The following is a 26,738-nucleotide window of genomic DNA, read 5'->3' on the forward strand; positions in this document are numbered from 1 at the left end:
CAGACAGGGGGTGACGATGTTATCTGGGTCCCTCTCTCTGGCCTGGATCAGGGATGGGGTGGGGAGCAGCCCTGATGGTGAATTTCACTCCAGTAGCCCCCATCTCTTCTTCCTCATTCCTGCCCCCCCCACCCCAAGTCTCTGTCGTGAAGGGCCCCGAAGGGAGTGGTAGGCAGAATGGTCCCTCCCTCACTGATTTGTCCCCCAGTTTCCAACACACAATTTAGGTTAACTGATTTCTGGCCCAACAGTCCTCTCGTTTCCCAGACATAAGCTTGTCACAGGCCTTGAGGGACACCCGGAGGCCTTTTGTTTGGGCCAATTCAATCTCCATCTCCCTTTCATACCCACTGCTGTTAGTGTAGGTTGCTGTGACCGTGTAGGGACTTTCCCTCACTCTTTACAGTTCAGCTCACAAGGAGGGTAAATGTCTCAGGCCAACTCTCACACCACTGACCTTCCTCTGCCTGCAGGGGATGGACCCCCTGGAGCCAATGGGGAGGGAGAACGACACCTCAGTGACCAAATTCATCCTCCTTGGTCTCTCCAGCAACCCAGCAGAGCAGCTCATCCTCTTTGGGGTCTTCACAGCCATCTACCTGGTGGCCCTGATGGGCAACATGCTCATCTTACTGCTGGTCAGCCTGGACTCCAGGCTCCACACACCTATGTACTTCTTTCTGGTCAACCTCTCGATGGTGGACATCGGCTACACCAGCTCCACCGTGCCCAAGATGCTGGCCAATTACCTGTCGCAGGACAAGTCCATCTCATGGGCCGGTTGCCTCTCCCAGATGTTCTTCTTCATCTCCTTTGGGGGGATCGAGTGCCTGCTACTGGGGGTCATGGCCTACGACCGCTACGTGGCCATCTGTCACCCGCTGCACTACGCTGCGTTCATGAGCCGGCGGGTGTGCGCCCTGCTGGCTGCAGCCGCCTGGGCCATGGGCTTGACCAACTCGGCCGTGCACTCATCCCTGATGTCCATCCTCTCCTTCTGCCGGAGCAACATCCTCCACCACTTCTTCTGCGACATTCCCCCACTCTTCCAGCTCTCCTGCTCTGACACCCAGACCAATCAGGCTGTCACTTTTGCCTTGGGGGGTGCCGTGATCCTGGGCTCCTTCCTGGGGACTCTGGTGTCCTATGTGTACATTGTGATGGCCGTTCTCAGGATCCGCACGAGGGAAGGGCGCCTCAAGGCCTTCTCCACCTGCGCCTCCCACCTGACTGTGGTCAGCCTCTACTTTGGCACCATTATTTTCACCTACATCCGCCCCAACTCCACCTACTCACAAGACCAGGATCGGGCACTGCCCGTGCTCTATGGCATTGTCACCCCCATGCTCAACCCCATCATCTACAGCCTGAGGAACAAGGATGTGAAAGGGGCGCTCCGAAAAGCCCTGGCTAGGAGCTAGGGAAGGCAGGTGCACTGGCTTGGGAGCCAGGACTCCTGGGTTCTCCCTCTGGTTCTGGGAGGGGAATGGAGTCTAGCTGGGAGAGCAGGGTGGCGGGAGTCAGGACTCCTGGGTTCCACACCCAGTTGCAAGGAAAACTTGGGGTGGGGGGTGTACATACAAGAGATTGTTTTTCCAATTGCCAAATCCAAAAGTTTTTTTCTGGTTTTCTCTGAACATTTTTCATTTTTCAGCAGTATTGTGTGTAACATTTTGGGGTTTCTGGCATAAAAGGTTTTTGTTTTTCTTTGCTGAAAACCTTTTAAAAAATGAAAAGAAGTCCAATTTCGGTTTTTAGACAAAACGTCAACAATTTCTGAGTCATTTTCCCATTAGGAGAAAGAGTGGGTAACAGAGTCATGAGAAACCCTCCTGCTCGTTCCTGCTTTGCTTGCTTGAAATTTGTACCTGGGAAACCGCAATCCAAAAGGCTTCAAAAGACACCATAATGGTGTATCCATCGTCTATATGTATCATCTGTTATGAAGCTGTTTTGTTAATTGCAGAAATCACAGAACTGGTTGAAAAATGCCAATTATTTTCACGTGAAATAAATAAATAAATAAAAGCTTTGTTTTGTAGAAAAAAATCCTACAAAAATATTTTTGGGTTTTTTTGTTTGGTTTGGTTTTTGCAACAAAAATAAACCCCCCAAAATATTTTTTTCAAAAACAGTTGTTTGTAATATTAAGTTATTAATTAAAACATCTAGTGTTTGATAAAAATCTTCAGTTTCAGAAAGCATTTTGGGTGAAATGTTTCAGTTTTTGGTAAAAGCATCTACTGTTTGGTAAAAATGCTCAGTTTCAAAAAACTGTTTTGGGTAAAATGTCTCAGGATATGGTCAAAACGATTGCTTTTAAAAACATTTATGATCAAAAATATTGTTTTTGAAAACAGTTGGTTAAACAGGCATTCTTTCAAAAAATTGAAAAACTTTCAGTCTCTGAGTTTTCAATGGAAAACTGGAAATTGTCCACAAAAATGACATTTTCCTGCAAACGTTCCTGATTTGGTCAAACACCCCTTTTGCTCCTTGGAAAAATGGTTGGGTGAAATATTTTTTGCCAAGAGAGGATCTAATGACCAATAATTATGGGTAGCTGACAATTGAGAATTGATTATTATTTCATCGTTAATTCATAGCCCCAGTGACCAGAGTAATGGACCAGAAACCGCATTGTGCCGGGTGCTGCACAGAATTGAAAGAAAGTTCCTGCCCCAAACAGCTGATTGTCTGTCCCGTCCAATGTCCGTGATGATTTTCTGGGTGGACCTATTGCAAGGTTCCTGTGACTGTAACTTTGGGAGGGTGGGGTGCCACTGGGTGCTTGCACATTAGTGACCCGTTAGGTGTGTGAGGCGATCCCTGTGGTGATAGCAATATTCCGGGGGGAGAATCCTGGCTGTGACTGCAGCAATGACTGATTTAGCTGGGGTGTTTTAGACCTTATGGTTGGATCCAATACTTCTTCTCCTAGATTCGTCTCTATCTCTGGTCCTTCCTTAATGTCAAACCCCAGAAACGAATGTTATAATTTTAACACGTGGAGCTGGGCTCAGTACAGGAGCCAAGGGGAAGGTTCTCTGGCCTAGGATATGCTGGAGGTCAGGCAGCATGTGCCGAATGTTCCCTCTTGGCCTTATAGTCTATGGGTCAGACCCCAGGTGGTGGGAATCAGCCATAGCCCCACTGGAATCAATGGGCCAGACCCCCAGCTGGTGTGACTCAGCCATAGCCCCATTGGAATCAATGGGACAGATCCCCAGCTGATGGGAATCAGCCATAGCCCCACTGGAATCAATGGTCCAGACCCCCAGCTGGTGTGACTCAGCCATAGCCCCATTGGAATCAATGGGACAGATCCCCAGCTGATGGGAATCAGCCATTGCCCCATTGGAATCAATGGGCCAGACCCCCAGCTGGTGTGAATCAGCCATAGCCCCACTGGGGTCAATTGGCCAGACCCCCAGCTGGTGTGAATCAGCCACAGCCCCACTGGGGTCAATTGGCCAGACCCCCAGCTGGTGTGAATCAGCCATAGCCCCACTGGGGTCAATTGGCCAGACCCCCAGCTGGTGTGAATCAGCCATAGCCCCACTGGGGTCAATTGGCCAGACCCCCAGTTGGTGGGAATTTGCTGTACCTCCACTGGGGTCAATGGACCCAATCAGTAGCTTGTGTGAGTCAGCAGTAGCTACACTGGAGTCAATGGGCCAGCTCCCCAGCTGCTGTAAATCGGTATCTCTTCGTTCGAGACAATGGGCCAGAATTAGGTCCCCAGGTTAGTGTTGTTCCTAGCTCCCTCATGCTCTATTGACACACCAAGATGTGACAAACCACAATCATTCTCCATTTTATTCCAGCTTTGTGTCACCAGATACGCCTGGCCAATGGGGTATGTCCTGTCCCACATTCCAATTGTCCTCTCGATTGGAAACCTGGTGGTCAGAGACGACACTTAGTCTTGTCTCACTGATGCCAGATTTGGTTTTCTTCCCATGGTTCCTATTTTATCTTCATATTTTTGTTGAATTAATAAAACTCTGGTGAGTCTTCTGGTCTGTTCTTTAGGCAGCCAAGCCAGGACAATCAGCACATGCAGACTGACTCTTGTGCAACTTTCTTGTCATCCCATTTCAACTTTCTCCTGCCCTTTCTTGTCATCCCATTTACACTTTGTAGTTTCAGACTCTTGTCAGATAACCCAAACCACACAAATCCCAAGACCTGACGTCCTGACAGCTCTTTCAGATGGGATGGAAAAGACAAAAACAAACAGGAGTCAAACATTAAATCCAGATTTGGAGTCACACAGCTACGTTCTAGGACCTTTGTAAACAGACTTGGAGCTTCATAGGTTTTATGGCTAGAGAGGACCTCCTGTCTGACCTGTATAGCACTGGCCATTAAATGGCCCCTGTTCCCCCTGTATTGAGCCACATAACTTGTGTTTGATTGAAACACGTTCCCAAAGGGCCTGCAGCCTGGACAGGCAGACATCAAGCAACAAAGAATTCTCTTGGGAATTGATTCCCATGGTTACTCACCCTCAGTGTTATAAAGTGACACCTAATTTCTCACTTGACTGTCTGGCTTGAACTTTCACCCATTGGTTCTTGTTCTTCCATTCTCTGCTCCATTCCAGAGCCCTTTACTGCCTGATGTTTTCTCCCCAGGAAGGTGCTTTTACCCTGCAATCAAGTCACCTCTCAATCTTCTGTTTGATCCGTTGAACATCTGGAGCTCATTAAGTCTCTTCTTGGAGGTATTTTCTCCAGTCCTCAGATCTGGAGAGGGTGCAGAGAAGAGCGATGACAATGATTACAGGATTAGAAAATATGCCTTATAGACTCCAGGAGCTCAATAAATTTAGCTTAAGAAAGAGAAGGGTAAGGGCTGACTTGATCCCAGTCTATAAATACTTACCTAGGGAACCAATATTTAATAATAGGCTCCAATCTAGCAGAGCAAGGTCTAACATGATCCAATGGCTGGAAGGTGAAGAGAGACAAATTCGGACCGGAAATAAGGCATATATTGTTAATGGTGAGAATAATTAGTCATTGAGACAATTTACCAAGGATCACGGTTGATTCTCCATCACTGATCATTTTTAAATCAAGATGGGATGTTTTTTTCTAAAAGCTCTGCTCTAGGAATTATTTGGGGGCAGTTCTCTGGCCAGTGTTATACAGGGGGTCAGACTAGATGGTCACAGTTATCTCTTCTGGCCTTGGAATCTATGAATCTATTAATATCTTTTATAGCTCTCCTCTGCAAATTTGTGTTTATTTCTGAGCACATGGAATTTTCTTGGACACTTTGGGTTCCTGGCATGTGTTGACAGAAGCAGAGATTGGCTAGGAATTCCTTTCACTGGTATATATTCATTTTTATGTCACAACATAAACATCCAAAAACTGATATGTTTATGAGAAATCATGGTCTCTAAGCATCATAGAATCATAGAATTGTTGGACTGGAAGGGACCTCGAGAGGTCATCTAGTCTAGTCGCCTGCACTCAGGGCAGGACTAAGTATTATCAAGACCATCCCTGACAGGTGTTTGTCTAATCTGCACTTAGAAATCTCCAATGATGGAGATTCCACAACCTCCCATGGCAATTTATTACAGTGCTTAACCATGGGCATGAACAGAACGGCAAGTGTCAACTAACTTCATAGAAGGTGAATACAAGTTTGTAATAACTTAGAATTATAATAATATATAACAGTAATTAGAGCAAGGTGAAATTTTTCACTTGAATAGTTTATTCACTGAAAAAATGCAGTTTGGGGCAACTGAAACTATTTGTGTATTTAGGTTGAATTTAATTAATAGTTTTGGCCAAATAGAAAAAAAATAATTGAAATGGTTCGTTTGGACAGTTCTTAAATGAAACCTTTCTACTTTTTGTGTCAGACTGACATTTCATTTATAAATTTAGCTAGATTTGTTTTTAAAAATAGAAATGGTAACAACCCCCTCCCCCCATGTAACTAAATGAAAAAAAAAGTTCCATTTCCATTGAACAAAACCCTTCATTCAGCCCCAAATGGATTGTTTTTCCGTTCTTTATTTCAAATAACTCACTTTCAACCTAAGTTGGGTACCAATTTTCTTTGACTTCTTTGAAACCCCACCCATGTCTGAGAGGTTCAAAGGGATTCAAATTAAAGTGAACAGGTATTCATATCTGACCTGGCCCCCAGGAAGCTTCCTCGATCAGAGGGATGGGGAACAGGTTAGGTGGGGCGGGCTATGATTTGGACCCAATGTTGGGATACTGGCTAACTCACAGGGGCAAGGAATAGAATCTGGAGTCTTTCCCCTCAAGGGACTCTAGTCCAGTATTGTGCCTCTGACTTTGACCAGTACCTGCTGGATGCCTCTAGCACACACAAGATGGGGAGAGGGGAGCACATCACAGCAGCCCCCTTTAACGAGTGCCTCAATGTATAACAACACTGCGAGCCAAGCAGAGACGTCCGGGGCCAGGCCTGGAGAAGCTTCATTGTGGGGAAGGGAGGAGACTGGAGCCCCCACTAGGGTAATTTATGCACCAAGGGATGGACTCTGCTGCTCGGTCCTGGCTTCTCCACCTCTGGATCTGCCCCACACACACTGCCACACTGACCTCACCTGAGCTCTGCCCACTCCCATCAGCTGGGGATCTGGCCCCATTGACTCCAAAAGGGCTTAGTCTCCATTATATAGATGGGGACACTGAGGCATGGAGAGCAGCAGTAACTGGTTAAAAGATAGGAAACAAAGGGTAGGAATAAATGGTCAGTTTTCAGAATGGAGAGAGGTAAATAGCGGTGTCCCCCACGCGTCTGTACTGGGACAAGTCCTATTCAACATATTCATAAATGATCTGGGAAAAGGGATTAACAGTGAGGTGGCAAAATTTGCAGATGATAAAAAATTACTCAAGATAGTTAAATCCCAGGCAGACTGTGAAGAGCTACAAAGGGATCTCACAAAATTGGGTGACTGGGCACAAAATGGCAGATGAAATTCAATGTTGAAAAATGGAAAGTAATTCACATTGGAAAACACAATCCTAACTAGACATATAAAATGATGGGGTATAAATTAGCTGTTACCACTCAAGAAAGAGATCTTGGAGTCATTGTTCTCTGAACACATCCACCCAATGTGCAGTGGCAGTCAAAAAAGCTAACAAGACATTGAGAATCGTTAGGAAAGGGATGGATAATAAGACAGAAAATACCATTTTGCTGCTATATAAATCCATGGTACGGCCACATCTTAAATACTGTGTGCAGATGTGGTCGCCCCATAGCAAAAAAGATATATTGGAATTGGAAAAGATTCAGAAAAGGGCAACAAAAATGATCAGGGGTATGGAACAGCTTCTGTATGAGGAGAGATTAATAAGACTGGGACTTTTCAGCGTGGAAAAGAGACTGCTAAGGGGGGGTATGATAGAGGTCTTTAAAATCATGACTGGGGTGGAGAAAGTAAATAGGGAAGTGTTATTTACTCCTTTTCATAACACAAGGACTAGGGATCACCAAATGAAATTAGTAGGCAGCAGGTTTAAAACAAACAAAAGGCAGTATTTCTTCACACAATGCACAGTCAAACTGTGGAACTCTTTGCTAGGGGATGTTGTGGAAGCCAAGACTATAACAGCATTCAAAAAAGAACTAGATAAGTTTATGGAGGATAAGTCAATCAATGGCTATTAGCCAGGATGGGCAGGGATGGTGTACCCAGCCTCTGTTTGCCAGAAGCTGGGAATGGGCGACAGGGGATGGATCACTTGATGATTACGTGTTCTGTTAATTTCCTCTGGGGAACCTGACATTGGTCACTGTCAGAAGACAGGATACTGGGCTAGATGTACCATTGGTCTGACCCTGTCTGGCCGTTCCTATGTTCACGTACTGCAGTGGTTTGCAGATGGCGACGTATCATGAAACTTCATGACAGGGAATAAGGCAAGCTCAGATGTAGCAAAGAAAACAAAGATAAAGTCTTGGGCAATGCATCCAGAGTAATAAGTTGATCTGCTGCTGGTTAGGAAATTGGCTGTGGATTTGGGGACTATGAGACATATGTGGCAAAGGTCTATGAAGGACAAGCTGACCAGGAAGAAGTTCATCAGAGAGTGAAGATGGTGTTCGTGAGCTACAACTGTGATGATAAGAAGATTCCCCACCAGGGCTGCTAGGTAAACAAAGTGCAAAATCTGAAGCTCCCGAACATCAGAGAATACCAGGAGAAGGAACTCGGTCATGGAGGTTCAACTGGACCTTTTCTCCCGAGGAACTCGTGTGACTCCTGTGGAGGGAAGGAGAGGGCGAAGGTTGGGATTCGAGTGGCAGAGGGAACAACCCTAGTGCAATGCTGCAGGCCCATGTTTACATGGTTAATTCACATTGATTGCCAATACAACAGAGAGATTGAATCAAAATGAAAGGCTGGATTCCCAGCTGGTTCAACTCAGCACCATTCCAGCGCGGTCAATGGGTCAGATTCCCAGCTGGTGTGAATTGGCAGGGTGCTATGGAGCTGCCAGTTGACAAGAGCTGAATGTCAGTGATGCCTGGTTATATGTTTGTTCCTATGTTGGAGCATCTCGTTGCATAACCCCACCTCTGATTTTCTTGCCCATGGAAGATTCTAGAGCTATGGCCTGTCTCTATCATCATTCCCAAATCCATGGCCAGTTCCCGCAGGCTTTGTTCTTATTTTGGATGGGTTTTCCAAATCTTTCTCCTCTTCTTCAGCAGAATTTGCCTCACTGACTGTCACAGTCAAATACAAATCTGTCTTTATGACAAAATTAGATTATTGCTAGGTCAAGGACTGGGCCTACCCCTTCTCAGCTTGGATGTGACTTCATCAGTGGTCCCCAAACTGTGGGGCATGGAGGAACAGTCAGGGGGGCATGGCAGGGCCTGGCCCAGCCCCCATGGTGGGGAGTAGAATGAGAGCTACCCAGCCCTGCTCTGCCCCCAGCCACAGCCCTGGCTTCCATCCCTAGCCCCATCCCCAGCCTTGGGCCCTGACCACAGCTCCAATCCCAGCCCCAGCCCCACCCCCAGCCTCAGCACCTGGCCATGACTCCACTCCTGGCCCTGTTCCCGGCCCTAGAACCTCCTCCAGCCCCTTCCCCTTTACCCGTCTGCCCCCCCGCCAAGCTGCAGCCCCGCTCCTGGCCCCAGTTCCGGGGGCGGGGGGCGGGCATGTAATGGGCCTTTACCACTTACACCAAGGTTACTAGGCTTGGCAGATGTTGATTTTTGTTCTTTTATAACTGTGACGGATGATATCAAGGTTTATTTTTCAGTATTTTTTCCACTTCGTATTTATTTAAATTTTCACAGTTGTAGGAAATTATGGGGACGGGGTCAGAAAATAGCTACTTAATGACCGGAGAAGTTGAGATTCAACAAGCTGAAGTTTTATCACCACTGAAACGCAAATGATCAACCTCACACGTCAAAAGAAAGTGGCTCTAAGAAATGCTCAGGCAGTACTTTTCTTACTTTGCCTACATTTTGATTCCTATTGATGGAAATATTTGTTCTAGGCTGGCATGTGTGAGGCACAACCCAAGTTTATTGGCATTTAACCAATTAAAAGCTGATCCTTCCAAGCCCACCTATAATACAATGACAGCAGATAAGTGACTTCCACCCGTGTTTACATCACTATTGAGCTTAGCCCCGAGTCTCTGGGCCAGAAACTCATCAGCATTACACTGCTGATTGATGTGAATGGAGATACTCTACGCTGGCACTGGTCCAGCTGAGCTGAGAAATCTGACCCTCACAGCTCTGCCCCCATTCCAGGGTGCTCTTAGCCAAATCTGGAACTTTGGCGGTGTTAGGTCGATGTAATTGGTCACTTACCTCAGTGGGAGCACCATTCTAGTGTAGACACTGACTGGCACTTACTAGGTCGATGTACACTGCCTTGCTTATGTCCGGGTGCACACACTCAGCTCGTGGAATCTGGCATAGCTCTATAGCACTCTGCCAATTTATGCCAGCCAGGGATCAGGCCCCACTGATTCCAGTAAAATGATAGCCACTTTACACACCAGATGGAGATCTGTCCCATTGATTGCAGCGATGCAATGGCTGATTTAGACTCCCTGGGGATCTGGGCCTTGGTAGCTGTTCAATCTCTCTGACATACCCACAACCAAAGGGAATTCCACATTTTAAAAAATAGCATGCAGAATTGGATCTGCAGCCAAAGGAGCCGTTTATCTTAGTGTTTTCTGCAGAAAGAAAGAATGTAAGTTGGACCATTCATCCCCATAGAGAGTGAAGATCAGCTACAGAAAACCTCCAATACACTGAGGTTCGCCATTAGAAGTTACACTGTAATTAATCCCCAAGGACAAGGAGCTAGGAAAGGGCAGATGGGTTGGGTACTTTTGACTCTTCTTCAAGTTCAGTTTCACAGACTAAAAAGATATGGATTGGACCCTGTGTAATGGACTAGATCCCCAGGTGGTGTAAATTGAGGTAGGTCCATGGATGTCAATGGGCCAAATCCCAGCAGGTGTAAATAGCCCTGGCTACTCAGAAGTCAATGGAACTGTATCAATTTACACCACTTCAGGATCTGGCTCTTAGTTTTCAGTCTTTGGCTCTGGGTACCTCTGAGTGACCAACCTCAGGCAGCCTGAGCTGTGGGCTCCTCTGGTGGCTGCATCCCAAGAGCTGCTGACGCAATGCAGGAGAAAAAACATCTCTGGGCCCCTCTCCCCAGAGGTCATTAAGTGGCATTAACGAAGCAACAGGCTGTTCCAGGAGACCTGAGGTTATGGAGGTTTATTTCTGCAACCTCCTGGGACCCCCTTTGAGCATCAGCCCTGCCTTGTTTTTAGCCAAGGGTCCTTCCAGGAATTCAGCCATTGTGTGAGATCCAGGGCAGGTGCTGCTCCCCATCTGCGGGGTTAAGGGAGACTAGGGCAGGTTGTCAGGGTGCTTTGCTCAGAGGTAAGATCAAAGCTGGGCTCATGGTCCTGGAGACCAGATTCAGCTATGTAACCCCAGAGCAGGGACATCCTGGGCTTTGTCAGCGTCTGAAGCCTGCACAAGCCAGGGTCAGTTCTAAATCTGGGAGGGGCATCAGTCCCAGTTAGTCCTTCACCTCTCAGCCAAGCCTGCCCAAGCTAGGGGAGCAGGGAGCCCCCATCTGTGGAGTGGATCCTGGTCTTCTAGGAACCTCAGAGAGACTCGGCAACTCAGGACATCGAGGGACTGGACAGGGCAATGGCAGCTGGATAATACAGTGATGGGTGCTAGATAGACAGACAGTTACTGTCCAAACAATTCTGATGCTTGAGAATTGAATACATCGCAAGCTGAGACAAATTCCACAAAGCCCAGTGCAGTAAGTTTGCTATTTCAGGTATAGATTTGGGGGGATTCATATACAGGGATTTTGAAGAACATAAATGTGAAATTACAATATGAACTCCTTTAGACTTTTAGTGTCAATTTAATGAAGACATCTGCTGCTGGCCAGAATTGTTTTCCCCCTCTGGAAAATTATGAATTTTCACCATAAACACTGAACATGACGTTTTTTCCCCATAGTTTTTGGAGAATTCAGCTGAAGACTTGAAATTTTAAGTTGAAAACTAAGGATTTCTTTCTTTTCAAGAATAATAAAAATTTTCCATGAAAGCAGACTGAGCACTGGTCTACACTACAAGTTTAGGTCAAATTTAGCAGCATTAGATCAACTTAACCCTGCACCCAGCACTAACAAAGCCATTTTTTTCTACTTAAAGGGCTCTTAAAATCAATTTCTGTACTCCTCCCCCGATGAGGGGATTAGCACAGAAATCGATCTTCCCAGGTCGAATTTGGGGTAGTGTGGGGTAGTGTGGTCTCAATTTGATGGTATTGGCCTCTGGGAGCTATCCCAGAGTGTTCCATTGTGACTGCTCTGGACAACGCTTTCAACTCAGATGCCCTGGCCAGGTAAACAGGAAAAGGCCCGCGAACTTTTCAATCTCATTTCCTGTTTGGCCAGCGTGGTGAGCTGCAGGTCAGTGCAGATCTCATCAGCAGAGGTGACCATGATCGAGTCCCAGAATCGCAAAAGAGCTGCAGCATGGACCGAACGGGAGGTACGGGATCTGATCGCTGTATGGGGAGATGAATCCGTGCTATCAGAACTCTGTTCTGTGACAGGGTCGAGCCAGATGGCTATAGGATAGTAATAGAAGGCAGATATATTAGCCCCAGGCTAAGTAGGTCCCTTTTCCCTGGGTAAGGTAACAGGGAAGGTTCCAGAACAATCATTGATGTAGTCCAGGGTGCTCTTTTAACTGACCTCGATGAGGTCAAGGGTGCCTGGGCAAACATGGGAGTGACTCAGCCAGGTCATTTCCTTTTTAAGTTTTGTCTCATGGCGATTCAGTCCTACCAGCAGTGCACTGTCTTTTAATCTTCAGCCAGCAGAAGACGATGGCCAGCAGTCATACTGCACCGTCTTCTGCCAAGCACCCAGGAGATGATGATGGCTAGCGGTCGTACTGCACAGTCTGCTGCCAGCAAGATGTATAAAGATAGATAAAGTGGATCAAAACAAGAAATAGACCAGATTTGTTTTGTATTCATTTTCTCTTCCCTCCCTCCGTGAAATCAACGGCCTGCTAAACCCAGTTTTGAGTTCTGGCCTTGAGGGGGCCATTCTGTTTCTCGCAAAGCCACCCCCTTTGTTGATTTTTAATTCCCTGTAAGCCAACCCTGTAAGCCATGTTGTCAGTCACGCCTCCCTCCGCCAGAGCAACGGCAAACAATCATTTCGCGCCCTTTTCCCTGGATTGCCCGAGCAGGAGCAGACGCCATAGCACACCAAGCATGGAGCCCGTTCAGCTCACCACAGCAATTATGAGCATTGTAAATACCTCGCGCATTATCATGCAGTGTATGCAGAACCAGCACCTGAAAAACCAGGCGAGGAGGCAACAGCAGCACGGTGATGAGGACATGAACACACTTTTCTCTAAAACCTTGTTCCCCCGCAGTTTGGAGATCATGGTGTTACTGGGGCAGGCTCATGCCATGGAACGCCGATTCTGGGCCTGGGAAACAAGCACAGACTGGTGGGACCGCATAGTGTTGCAGGTCTGGGATGATTCCCAGTGGCTCCAAAACTTTCGCACGAGTAAAGGCACTTTCATGGAATTTTGTGACTTGCTTTCCCCTGCCCTGAAGCGCAAGAATACCAAGATGAGAGCAGCCCTCACAGTTCACAAGTGAGTGGCAATAGCCCTGTGGAAGCATACAACGCCAGACAGCTACCGGTCAGTCGGGAATCAATTTGGAGTGGGCAAATCTCCTGTGGGGGTTGCAAGTAGCCAACGCAATCACTGAGCTGCTGCTATCAAAGGTAGTGACTCTGGGAAATGTGCAGGTCATAGTAGATGGCTTTGCTGCAATGGGATTACCTAACTGTGGTGGGGTTATAGACGGAATGCATATCCCTATCTTGGGACCGGACCACCAGGGCAGCCAGTACATAAACCGCAAGGGGTACTTTTCAATGGTGCTGCAAGCACTGGTGGATCACAAGGGACGTTTCAGCAACATCAACGTGGGATGGCCGGGAAAGGTTCATGACGCCCGCATATTCAGGAACTCTGGTCTGTTTAAATGGCTGCAGGAAGGGATTTACTTCCCAGACCAGAAAATAACTGTTGGGGATGTTGAAATGCCAATAATTATCCTTGGGGACCCAGCCTACCCCTTAATGTCGTGGCTCATGAAGCCATACACAGGCACCCTGGACAGTAGTCAGGAGCTGTTCAACTATAGGCTGAGCAAGTGCAGAATGGTGGTAGAGTTTGCATTTGGACATTTAAAGAGTCGCTGGCGCAGTTTACTGACTCACTCAGACCTCAACGAAACCAATATTCCCATTGTTATTGCCGCTTGTTGTGTGCTCCACAATCTCTGTGAGAGTAAGGGGGAGACGTTTATGGTGGGGTGGGAGGTTGATGCAAATTGCCTGGCTGCTGAATACGCACAGCCAGACACCAGGGTGGTTAGAAGAGCACAGCAGGAAGCGGTGCGAATCAGAGAAGCTTTGAAAACCAGTTTCATGACTGGCCAGGGTACTGTGTGACACTTCTGTTTGTTTCTCCTTGATGAAAACCCACCCCCTTGGTTGCCTCTAATTCCTTGTAAGCCACCCACCCTCCCACCCTCAATCAAAGCTTGCTTGCAAAGGAAATAAAGTCACTATCGTTTAAAAAACATGTATTCTTAATGTATTAATTGATTATAAAAACAGGGAGATAACTCACAAGGTAGCCCAGGTGGGGTGTGGGAGGAGGGTAGGAGGGAAGGAAAAGGCCATTTTAAAATTTGTTCAATGCCAGCCTTCTGTTGCTTGGGCTGTGTCAAGTTTCCTCCCCCACTCTGAACTCTAGGGTACAGAAGTGGGGACCTGCATGAAAACCTCCTAAGCTTACTTTTACCAGCTTAGGTTAAAACTTCCCCAAGGTACAAATTAATTTTATCCTTTGCCCTTGGAATATCCACTGCCACCACCAAACTCTAACTGGGTTTACTGGGAAACATAGTTTGGACACGTCTTTCCCCCCAAAATCCTCCCAACCCTTGCACCCCACTTCCTGGGAAAGGTTTGGTAAAAATCCTCACCAATTTGCATAGGTGACCACAGACCCAAACCCTTGGATCTGAGAACAATGAAAAAGCATTCAGTTTTCTTACAAGAAGACTTGTAATAGAAATAGAAGTAAATAGAAGTAAAGGAATCCCCTCTGTAAAATCAGGATGGTAGATACCTTACAGGGTAATTAGATTCAAAACATAGAGAATCCCTCTAGGCAAAACCTTAAGTTACACAAAAGACACACAGACAGGAATAGTCATTCTATTCAGCACAGTTCTTTTCTCAGCCATTTAAAGAAATCATAATCTAACACATACCTAGCTAGATTACTTACTAAAAGTTCTAAGACTCCATTCCTGTTCTATCCCCGACAAAAGCAGCATACTGACAGACACAGACCCTTTGTTTTTCTCCCTCCTCCCAGCTTTTGAAAGTATCTTGTCTCCTCATTGGTCATTTTGGTCAGGTGCCAGCAAGGTTACCTTTAGCTTCTTAACCCTTTACAGGTGAGAGGATTTTTCCTCTGGCCAGGAGGGATTTTAAAGGAGTTTACCCTTCCCTTTATATTTATGACAGGCTGTCCACTGGGGTGGAGTGGTTGGGTGCCCGGAGCCTCCCACCCCGCGCTCTTGGGCATCTGGGTGAGGAGGCTATGGAACTTGGGGAGGAGGGAGGGCAGTTAAGCAGGGGCTGCAGTGGCAGTCTGTGATCCTGCTGCCATCCATGAACCTCCACCAGATGCCGGAGCATGTCTGTTTGATCCCGCAGGAGCCCCAGAGTTGCCTCCTGCCTCCTCTGATCTTCCTGCCGCCACTTCTCCTCACGTTCGTCGGCCACCATCCTGTACTCTGCTATTGTGTCCCTCCACACATTCTGCTGAGCTCTGTCAGTGCCGGACGACTGCGTGAGCTCAGAGAACATGTCATCGCAAGCGTGTTTTTTTCGCCGGCTTATCTGAGATAGCCTCTGGGATGGAGGAGGGAGGCTTGAAACATTTTCAGCTGCTGGAGGAAAAAAACGGAGTGAAGTATTTAAAAAGATACATTTTACAGAACAATGGCTATACTCTTTCACGGTGAACAACACTATTCACATTACATAGCACATGTGATTTTGGTACAAGGTCGCATTTTGCATCTTATATTGAGTGCCTGCGGCTTTGGTGTTAGAGATCACACACGCAGGGCCGGGCGACAGAATTCAGCTTGCAGGCGGCCATGGTAAGACATAGCCTTTCAGCTTCTGCAACCTTCATAACAGCAGCCCCCTCCTTTCCCATACTAAGCAAAGCCCGTTGACAATTTACTGCTGCAGTTTTCCTGTTAACGTGCAGCAGCAGAAACCAAACTAACCTCCTCCCCACAATCCAATTCTCTGGGATGATCACTTTTCCCCTCCCCGCACCGTCTGGCTGGTATCAGGGAAGATCCCTGCTAGCCAAACGCGAACAGCTCAGCGCCAATGGTCCCCCTCCCCCTATTCCCCCCACCGTGTGGCTAACTGCAGGGAGGATTTATTTTCAGCCACAGGCAAACAGCCCAGTAGGAACGGCCACCTCTGAATGTCCCCTTAATCAAATTCCCCTATTTCAACCAGGTTACCATGAACAATATCACTCTCCTGAGGATAACACGGAAAGATAAAGAACGGATGTAGCTTGAATGCCAGCAAACACTGGGACCATACGCTGCCAGGCTTTGTCATGCAATGATACCAGATTACTTGCTCCAAGCATGGCGTGGTAAAGTGTCCTACCATGGAGGACGGAATAAGGCTGCTCTCCCCAGAAACCTTCTGCAAAGGCTTGTAGAGTACCTCCAGGAGAGTTTCATGGAGATGTCCCTGGAAGATTTCCGCTCCATCCCCAGACACGTTAACAGACTTTTCCAGTAGCAGTACTGGCCACGAATGCATCCCAAGTCCTCAGGGCTACTTAATCATTAAAAAACGCTTGTTTTTATAACATGTATTATATTTTAAAAGGTACACTCACCAGAGGTCCCTTCTCTGGCTTCGTTGGGTTGGGAGGGTATTTCAGGCAGGGTGATAAAAAGATCCTGGCTGTTGGGGAAAACGGTGTGTTGTGTGCTCTCCCCAAGCTCGTCATCCTCATCATCATCTTCCCCATCTGCAAAATCCTCAGCCATGACGGAGAGTATCCCATCCTTGGAGTCCACAGACAGGGGTGGGGTAGTGGTGGTGGCCCTCCCTAGAATTGCATGCAGCTCAGCATAGAAGTGGCATGTCTGGGACTCTGTCCCGGAGCGTCCATTTGATTCTTTGGTTTTCTGGTACACTTGTCTGAGCTCTTAAGTTTCATGAGGCACGGTGTTGCGTCCCTAATGTAGCCTCTGTCCCTCATGGCCTCTGAGATTTTTTGAAATGTTTTGGCATTTCGTCTTTTGGAACATAGTTCTGATAGCACGGATTCCACTCCCCATACAGAGATCAGATCCAGTACCTCCCGTTCGGTCCATGCTGGAGCTCTTTTACAATTCTGGGACTGCATGGTCACCTGTGCTGATGAGGTCTGCATGGTCACCTGTGCTGATGAGCTCACCTGGCCAAACAGGAAATGAGATTCAAAAGTTCCTGGGCTTTTCCTGTACACCTAGCCAGTGCATCTGAGTTCAGAGTGCTGTCCAGAGCGGTCACAATGGTGCACCTGGAAAAGAATGTGAACCAGTCACTCCTTGATCTGCACAAGCTGGCAACTGACACGAATGACCCTCATTTGTGTGACTTCACTAACCCTAATTCAAAACGGCGATGTCGATTTCAGAGCTAATCCTCTCGTTGGTGAGGAGTACAGAAATTGGTTTTAAGAGCCCTTTATGTCGAAAAAATGGATTCGTTGTGTGGATGGGTGCAGAGTTAATTCCGATTTAATGCTGCTAAATCCAATATAAACTCATAGTGTAGACCAGCCTAAGAGGGTGGTGAAGCACTGGAATGGGTTACCTAGGGAGGTGGTGGAATATCCACCATTAGAGGTTTTTAAGGCCCGGCTTGACAAAGCCTTGGCTGGGATGATTTAGTTGGTGTTGGTCCTCCTTTGAGCAGGGGATTAGACTAGATGATCTCCTGAGGTCTCTTCCAACCCTATGTTTCTATGATTCTATTATATGCATTCTTATTTCCATTTCAGCAGGGTAGCTGCCAGATGGCTGATAGCAAACAGAATTTGTTTGGTACAGACTAGTAATTTTAAATTCAGAGCATGAGTGGAACCAAGCAGCCAAAGCCTGTAGACCCTGCCATGGAGGACAGATGGACTTAGTGGAGGTCAAGAGGGCCAGAACCCAGACCTCTTGGTCTAGTACCATATCCAGTGTGCATTACACTGCTGCCAGATTCAGCAAACCTCCATGTTGTTCATAAAGAGAGACCACAGGCAGTGAAGGCGTTCAGCCAGGTTTATTGTCATCAAAGCATGGTCCTAGCGCCCTGTCAAACAGGTCACAGGGACACTAACATATAGAGGCCCATGACAAGGCTTAGTCAACATAGCAGGATGCTGTCCCCTCAGCCGCTACAAAAGTGCTCCTCCTATGACTTCTCCTTTTATACATGGATACAAACAAAATACATATCACACTCCAGATGTTGTTAGTTACCAACCCTACACCTGGTACCGGCTAGTTCGAACAAAATTTCCTCATCTGTTATCCTGTCATCCCTTCCTTATCGTTACAAGAGGTCAGTGTGTTCATTGTTCAATCTCTTGGGAATTCATGTAATTACTCAAGAACTCTGAGTGTTCCTGTACCATCCTCTCTGGTCAGGAGAATGCTTGCTTCATTAGCCAATACTTGGTGTGTTATTATTCTGCCAAGGCAAGGCCTACTTTGGTTAGCAGCCTTTTGTTCATACTGTTAGTGATGCCTAGGGCTCCAGCAAGGCCTACACTGGCTGCAATGGACCCTGACCACTGTTTTTGTCCTTCCAGCCACAGGCAGTAAGCAATGAACTGAGGAAGAAAATGTCCAACTGTACCACGGTGACCGAGTTCCTTCTCCTGGGATTCTCTGACGTTTGGGAGCTGCAGGTTTTGCACTTCTAGTGATGTACCTGGTAGCCCTGACAGGGAATTTCCTCATCATCACAGCCGTAGCCCTCAACCCCCACCTTCACACTCCCATGTACTTCTTCCTGATGAATATGTCCATCTGGACCTTGGCACCATCTCCACCATCGTCCCCAAGTCCATGGCCAACTCCCTCATGAGCACCAGATCCATTTTGTATTATGGATGCGTTGCCCAAGTCTTTCTTTTCCTTTTCTTCTCTACAACTGAGCTCCCTTTACTGACCATCATGGACTATGACCGGTACGTCGCCATCTGCCAACCACTCCACTATGAGACAGTGATGAACAGGAGAGCATGTGTCCGAATGGCAGCTGGCATCTGGATCAGTGGGGTTCTCAATTCTGCCCTGCACACTGGGAACACGTTTGCAATAATCTTCTGTGGAGACACTGAGATGGATCAGTTTTTCTGTGAAATCCCCCAGCTACTCAAGCTCACCTGCTATGACTCCTATCTCGGTGAAACTGGAGCTATTGTGGTTAGTGCGTGCTTTGCCTTAAGCTGTTTTGTCTTAATAGTTGTGTTGTATATTTTGATATTCAAAACTGTGCTGAGAATCCCCTCGGAGCAAGGCTGGCATAAAGCCTTCTCCACCTGCCTCCCTCACCTCACTGTGGTCTCCTTGTTTGTTTCCACTGCTAGTTTTGCCTACATTAAACCCACTTCCAACTCAATCTCAGGTCTGGATCTCCTGGTGGCTGTTCTCTATTCTGTGGTGCCTCCCATGATGAATCCCATCATCTACAGCATGAGGAATAAGAGATCAAAGCTGCACTGTGGAAAATGATCAGGTCAAGGCTATTCTCCAAAAAATAAATTGGCCGTTTTTCTCCCGTGACCATTGTCTCATTCCATGTTTCTTTATAAATATAATCAACTGATGACATTATTGTTTCCTTGAGAACATAACATGCAATCTGTTTATGCACATTGAGGTATTTACACTGGTAAGTATTTAGGAAAACTCATCTTAGGTCAATATAATTTATAATGATAATACACCTGTATAAATAAGATCAAAATCTACCTCCCTGTCCCCTTAAATATCTGTCTATCTAATCTATCTATCTCCATACACCCCAATCTATCATCCATCTATCTATCCCCATACATGCTATCTATCTATCGATCTATCGATCTATCTATCTATCTAGAAAAGCTGGACATGCACAAGTCCATAGGGCTGGAAGCAGTGCATCCAAGGGTGCTGAGGGAGTTGGCTGATGTGATTGCAGAGCCATTGCCCATTATCTTTGAAAACTCATGGCAATCGAGGGAGATCCCAGATGATTGGAAAAAAGCAAATATAGTGCCCATATTTAAAAAAGGGAAGAAGGAGAATCCGGGGAACTACAGACCAGTCAGCCTCACCTCAGTCCCTGGAAAAATCATGGAGCAGGTCCTCAAGGAATCCATTTTGAAGCACTTGGAGAAGAGGAAGGTGATCAGGAACAGTCCACATGGATTCACCAGGGCAAGTCATGCCTGGCCAACCTGATTGCCTTCTCTGATGAGAAAACTGGCTCTGTGGATATGGGGAAAGTGGTGGACTTGATTTCAGCAAACTTTTGATACGGTCTCCCACAATATTCTTGCCAGCAAGTTAAAGAAGTATGGATTGGATGAATGGACTATAAGGGGAATAGAAAGCTGGCTAGATCATCAGGATCAACGAGGAGTGATCAACAGCTTAACGTCTAGTTGGCAGCCGGTATCAAGCGGAGTGCCCCAGAGGTCAGTCCTGGGGCCAGTTTTATTCAATATCTTTATTAATGATCTGGAGAATGGTGTGGACTGCACCCTCAGCAAGTTTGCAGATGACATTAAACTGGGAGGAGTGGTAGATACGCTGGAGGGTAGGGATAGGATACAGAGGGACTTAGACAAATTAGAGGATTCGGCCAAAAGAAATCTGATGAGGTTCAACAAGGACAAGTGAAGAGTCCTGCACTTAGGATGGGAGAATCTCATGCACTGCTACTGACTAGGGACTGAGTGGCTAGGCAGCAGTTCTGCAGAAAAGGACCTGGGGATTACAGTGGATGAGAAGCTGGATATGAGTCAACAGTGTGCCTTCGTTGCCAAGAAGGATAACAGCATATTGGGCTCCATTAGTAGGAGCATTGCCAGCAGATAGAGAGAAGTGCTTGTTTCCCTCTATTCAGCACTGGTGAGGCCACATGTGGAGTATTGCGTCCAGTTTTGGGTCCTCCACTACAGAAAGGATCTGGACAAATTGGAGAGAGTCCAGTGGAGGGCAACAAAAATGATTTGGGGGCTGGGGCACATGACTTATGAGGAGAGGCTGAGGGAACTGGGATTATTTAGTCTGCAGAAGAGAAAAGTGAGGGGGGATTTGATAGCAGCCTTCAACTTCCTGAAGGGGGGTTCCAAAGAGGATGGATCTAGACTGTTCTCAGTGGTAGCAGATGACAGAACAAGGAGTAATGGTCTCAAGTTGCAGTGGGGGAGGTCTAGGTTGGATATCAGGAAATACTATTTCACTAGGAGGGTGGTGAAGCACTGGAATGGGTTCTCTAGGGAGGTGGTGGAATCTCCATCCTTTGAGGTTTTTAAAGCCCAGCTTGACAAAGCCTTGGCTGGTATGATTTAGTTGGTGTTGGTCCTGCTTTGAGCAGGGGGTTGGACTAGATGACCTCCTGAGGTCTCTTCAAACCCTAATCTTCTATGATTCTATGAGTCTATGAATTGCACTAGTGGAACTGAGATCAGAATCAGACCTGTTTTTGTGGAAACTGTTTGGTCCTGGAAATAATTGACATCAATAAGAAGATGCTAATTGAGCAAACTTTTATTAGAGGAATGCAGAAAATGAACTTTTGATGAATTACCTCCACCCAGTCAGTCACCTCAGGGCAGCTTTGATCTCCTTGTTCCTCAGGCTGTAGATAATTGGATTCATGATGGCCGGTAATACGGAATAGAGAACAGTCACCACGAGATCCAGACCTGATGTAGAGTGGAGGTGGGTTTCAGGTAGGCAAAGACACCAGTGCAAACAACCAAGGAGACTACAGTGAGGTGAGGGAGGCAGGTGGAGAAGGCTTTATGCTGGCCCTGCCCAGAGGGGATTCTCAGCACCGTGGTGAAGATCTGAATGTATGTCACAATATAAAAACAAAACAGCCTAAGATTAAACACGAACTAAAGGCAAGAACCCCAAATTCGCTCAGATAGGAATCAGCACAGGCTAGCTTGAGCAGCTGGTGGATTTCACAGAAGAACTGGCCCACCATGTTGCCACCACAGAAGGTCAATGCAAATGTGTTCCCAGTGTGTAGCATGGAGTAGAGAACCCCACTGATCCAGGCCCTGGCTGCCATTTGGACACAAGCTCCCCTGTTCATCACTCTCTCATAGAGCAGCGGTTGGCAGATGGCAACATATCCGTCATACGCAGTCAAGGTTCCTTCCCCACTCTGAACTCTAGGGTACAGATGTGGGGACCTGCATGAAAACCTCCTAAGCTTACTTGTACCAGCTTAGGCTGAAACTTCACCAAGGTACAAACTATTTTACCTTTTGCCCTTGGACTTCCACTGCACCACCAAACTTCTAACCGGGTTTAATTTTGAGAGAGCGTTGTTTGGAAACATCTTTCCCCCCAAAATCCTCACCAGAACCTTGCACCCCCCTTCCTGGAGATGGTTGGATAAAAATCCTCACCAATTTGCATAGGTGACCACAGACCCAAACCCTTGGATCTTAAGAACAATGAAAAAAGCATTCAGTTCTTGAAAAGAAACATCTTAATAGAAGAAACAGTAAAAAGAATCACCCCTGTAAAACCAGGATGGTAAATACCTTACAGGGTAATTAGATTCAAAACATAGAGAATCCCTCTAGGCAAAACCTTAAGTTACAAAAAGACACATAGACGGGAATATCCATTCTATTCAGCACAGCTTATTTTCTCAGCCATTTAAAGAAATCATAATCTAACACATATCTAGCTAGATTACTTACTAAATTCTAAGACTCCATTCCTGTTCTGTCCCCTGCAAAAGCATCACACAGACAGACCCTTTGTTTCTCCCTCCCTCCAGCTTTTGAAAGTATCTTGTCTCCTCATTGGTCGTTTTGGTCAGGTGCCAGAGAGGTTATCCTAGCTTCTTAACCCCTTAGAGGTTAAAGGGTTTTTCCTCTGTCCAGGAGGGATTTAAAGGTGTTTACCCTTCCCTTTATATTTATGACATATGCCATGATGGTGAGAAGGCAAAAATCTGCTGGCTTCAAGAAGAGGAGGAAAAAGACTTGGGGCAACGTATCCAGCATAGGAAATCAACCTGGTGTTCATGAGGGAATTGGCCATGGATCTGGGGACGGGGACAGAGATGGAGCCGAGGTCCAGGATGGCCAGATTCATTAGGAAGAAGTACCTGGGGGAGCGAAGGTAGTGATCACAGGCTATGGCCATGAAGATAAGAAGATTCCCCATCAGGGATGCCAGGTAAATCCCTAGAAACACCACAAAGTGCAGAATCTGCAGCTTCCGAAAGTCAGAGAATCCCAGGAGAAGGAACTTGGTCATGGTGGTTCGGTTGGACATTTTATTTCTCATGACATTATGTGATGGCTGCGGAGGGGGATATGAGCAAGAGGATTAGATCAGTAAAATAACTCTCCTCTTGTGAGAACCACCTTAATTTCCTTGAGTCAAATCCTGAGCTTGTGAAGATTGGCCTAACATGGGAATGGGGGGAGTGGGGGAGAACAGCCCACTGACTCCAGTGGAGTTACTCCTGGTTTACATTGGGGTGAGAGAAAATAGAATCAGAGCAATGGAACCCAATGGAGTTACTTCTGGTTTACACCAGGGTGAGGGACAGGAGAATTGGGCCCAATTGCTTTTGAGGTACTTGTATACCTCTGTTACCCAGAGGTGGGTGAGCTCTGGATAATGGTGTATAAATGGTACAATCCTCAGTGTGCTGAGGGGAATCTGGGAACTAATTGGCCAGATTCTGCTGTCAGGTGTATAAATGGCCACGAAATTATTCCCTAGTTATACTGCTCTAAATGGGAGCAGCACCTACCACAGAGGTGAATGAGCCCAGTCGCAATCATAGACTCGTCAGACTGGAAGGGACCGTGAGAGGTCGTCGAGTCTAGTCTCCTGCACCCAAGGCAGGACTAAGTATTATCTAGACCCTCCCTGACAGGTGTTTGTCTAACCTGCTCTTAAAAACCTCCAGTGACAGAGATTCCACAACCTCCCTAGGCAATTTATTCCAGTGCTTAACCACCCTGACAGGAAGTTTTTCTTAATTTCCAACCTAAACCGCCCTTGCTGCAATTTAAGCCCATTGCTTCTTGTCCTATCCTCAGAGGTTAAGGAGAACAACATTTCTCCCTCCTTCCTGTAACCACCTTTTATGTACTTGAAAACTGTTATCATGTCCCCCCTCAGTTTTGTCTTTTCCAGACTAAACAAACCCATTTTTTTCAATCTTCCTGCATAGCTCATGTTTTCTAGACCTTCAATCATTTTTGTTGTTCTCCTCCAGACTTTCCCCGGTTTGTCCACATCTTTCCTGAAATGTGGCACCCAGAACTGGACACAATACTCCAGTTAAGGCCTAATCAGTGTGGAGTAGAGCACAGGAATTACTTCTTGTGTCTTGCTTACTACACTCCTCCTAAGCCATCCCAGAATGATGTTTGGGTTTTCTGCAACAGTGTTACACTATTGACTTATATTTAGCTTGTGAGCCACAGATCCCTTTTCCAGTACTACTTCCTAGGCAGTCATTTTGCATTTTGTATGTGTGCAACTGATTGTTCCTTTCTAAATGGAATACTTTGCATTTGTCCTTATTGAATTTCATCCTATTTACTTCAAACCATTTCTCCAGTTTGTCCAGATCATTTTGAATTTAAATCCTATCCTCCAAAGATAGATAGATAGATAGATAGATAGATAGATAGATAGATAGATAGATAGATAGATAGATAGATAGATAGATAGATAGATAGATGTACCAAGAAACTAGTAGAGAGAGAAAAGTACAAACAAACAGATAAGGCATGCAGAAATAACAACAAACAAATGCATACAGAGGGAAAAGTGACAACCGGGTGTCATAAATATAAAGAAAACAGTAGCATAAAATCCCTCCTTGGCAGCTGTACTGAATCACTTTACCTGTAAGGGGTTAAGAAGTTCAAATCACCTAGTTGGCACCTGACCAGAAGGACCAATGAGGAAAGAAGATACTTTCAAAACTGGGCAGGGGAGATTTGTTTGTGGCTCTCTTTGTTTGTTCCCTCTCTGGATGGAGGGCGAGACCAAGCAGGTGCAACATCTCCTGAAAACAGACCTTGAATGATCCATCTAAAATCACAAAAATTGTAAGTAAGTCAAGGAAATGTGTTAGGTTATCTTTTGTTTTGGCTTGTGACTTTTCCTATGCTACAAAGGTAGTTTTATTCCTGTTTTTGTAACTGTGAAGCTGACTCCAGAAGGGAGTCCGCTGTGTTTTAAATCTTTTTAATACCCTGTAAAGTTACCTTCCATCCTGATTTTGCAGGTGTGATTCTTTTATTTTTTTCCTTATAATAAAGTTCTTCTTTTAAGAACCTTATTGATTTTAAGGAGTACTTTTGGCACCTTAGAGACTAACAAGTACTCCTTTTCTTTCTGTGGATACAGACTAACACGGCTGCTACTCTGAAACCTGATTGATTTTAGTGTCCTAAAGATAAAGGCTCTGGTCTGTACTCAGAATGCTAAGGCAATTAGTTGGTATATTATTCTCAAGCCTCCCCGGGAAAGGGGGTGAAGGGGCTTGGGGGGACATTTTGGAGGGATAGGGATTCGAAGTGACCTGCCCTTGAATTTTTGTGTAAATCACTTGGTGGTGGCAGCAATACTGCCCTAGGACAAGTAAAGGAATTTGTGCCTTGGGGAAGTTTTTAACCTAAGCTGGTGAATATAAGCTTAGGGGGGTCTTTCATATGAGTCCCCACATCTGTACCCCAGAGTTCAGAGTGGCAGGGGGGGCCCTGACACCACCTGATAGTGTTTGTCACAATTTTTGGACAATTTTCATTTACACTGCTGAATCCATTCTAAAACATGTGAGCATCAAACTGGTCAATTCCCCCACTACTCATAGGCAGGAATATTCTGCCCTCTCTTTCCTAAGCTAACTGCTTTGGGCTGCCTCAGTTTCCTATGCCTAAAGTGAGTTAAGAGTGAAACTCTGAAAAAATACATATCATCATTTACAATTTTGTCCTGAAAATGCCACTCTGTGACCTCCCAAATATATTTCACTGCAGGAGCAAACTTACAGTGCTGGGCTATGTGGAATCCTCCCAGAGTGAGATGTCTTTTCTCCTCCAGCTACAGACTGCGATTGGTTACCGCTCCCTCTCCAGCCCCAAACACAGCCCTCCATCAAACTGTCTAATGCCCCAGCATTGTATTAGGAGAGGCCGTTCCCCCTCCCAGGGAGGCTGGCCTGCTGGAAATACGCTGAGATCTGTGTTCTCTGCAGATGAGCTGCGTGTCGGTGATTTATTCACATCTGTTTTCTAAGGGCTGGTCGGACAAACTACCTGGAGCCCTGCACAGCCCAAAGCAGCAGCCTAGAAGGAACAGTTCATTTCTCTTGCCCTCTACTTCCCTGCAGAGTTTCCAGAACATAAAAGAATCACAATTACAATGAGGCAGCAGGGTCTAGAGGCAAGATTCTGAGGCAAACTCCAAATATAAATTCCTCCCACTGAGCTCTCGTTCCCCTGGACTTTTTTCCCAGTAAACCCAGGGGAAATTCAACTCACTCCAGCAATCCAGCCTGAATGTGTATTTTGTAGCTATGAAGAAAACAAAACTGACTGAAAACATCAAACCTGCTGAAGGGGGTTTGAACACTCAGTTCCCATTCATTGAAGCCCAGGTCTTGTAGGGCACGTCTACACTGCAAAGAAACCCCATTGTGCTACATCTCACAGCCTGGGTCAATTGATCCAGGCTCTCAGGGCTCTAGCTGAAGGGGGTGGCTAAAA

The 26,738-nt window shown here is 46.2% G+C and overlaps 1 protein-coding gene and 2 pseudogenes across 1 annotated transcript; 2 read left to right on the forward strand and 1 right to left on the reverse strand.

Moving 5' to 3' along the window:
* The first annotated feature begins 476 nt into the window (after positions 1 to 476).
* Positions 477 to 1,421, forward strand: LOC102940547 (olfactory receptor 1019). Its single transcript, XM_007067497.4, has one exon. It carries the CDS (start codon positions 477 to 479, stop codon positions 1,419 to 1,421), a length of 945 nt encoding a protein of 314 aa, XP_007067559.3.
* A 17,175-nt stretch (positions 1,422 to 18,596) lies between these two features.
* Positions 18,597 to 19,520, forward strand: LOC102940330 (annotated as a pseudogene).
* A 2,032-nt stretch (positions 19,521 to 21,552) lies between these two features.
* LOC102940107 lies at positions 21,553 to 23,274 on the reverse strand (annotated as a pseudogene).
* Positions 23,275 to 26,738: the final 3,464 nt, after the last annotated feature.

The sequence above is a fragment of the Chelonia mydas genome, chromosome 13, assembly GCF_015237465.2.
Source record: "Chelonia mydas isolate rCheMyd1 chromosome 13, rCheMyd1.pri.v2, whole genome shotgun sequence".
In the NCBI taxonomy this organism is placed as follows: Eukaryota; Metazoa; Chordata; order Testudines; family Cheloniidae; genus Chelonia; species Chelonia mydas.

Bases quoted from the DNA above. Each gene is read 5' to 3' on its own strand.
- LOC102940547 (XM_007067497.4), top strand. From the start codon at position 477: ATGGACCCCCTGGAGCCAATGGGGAGGGAGAACGACACCTCAGTGACC.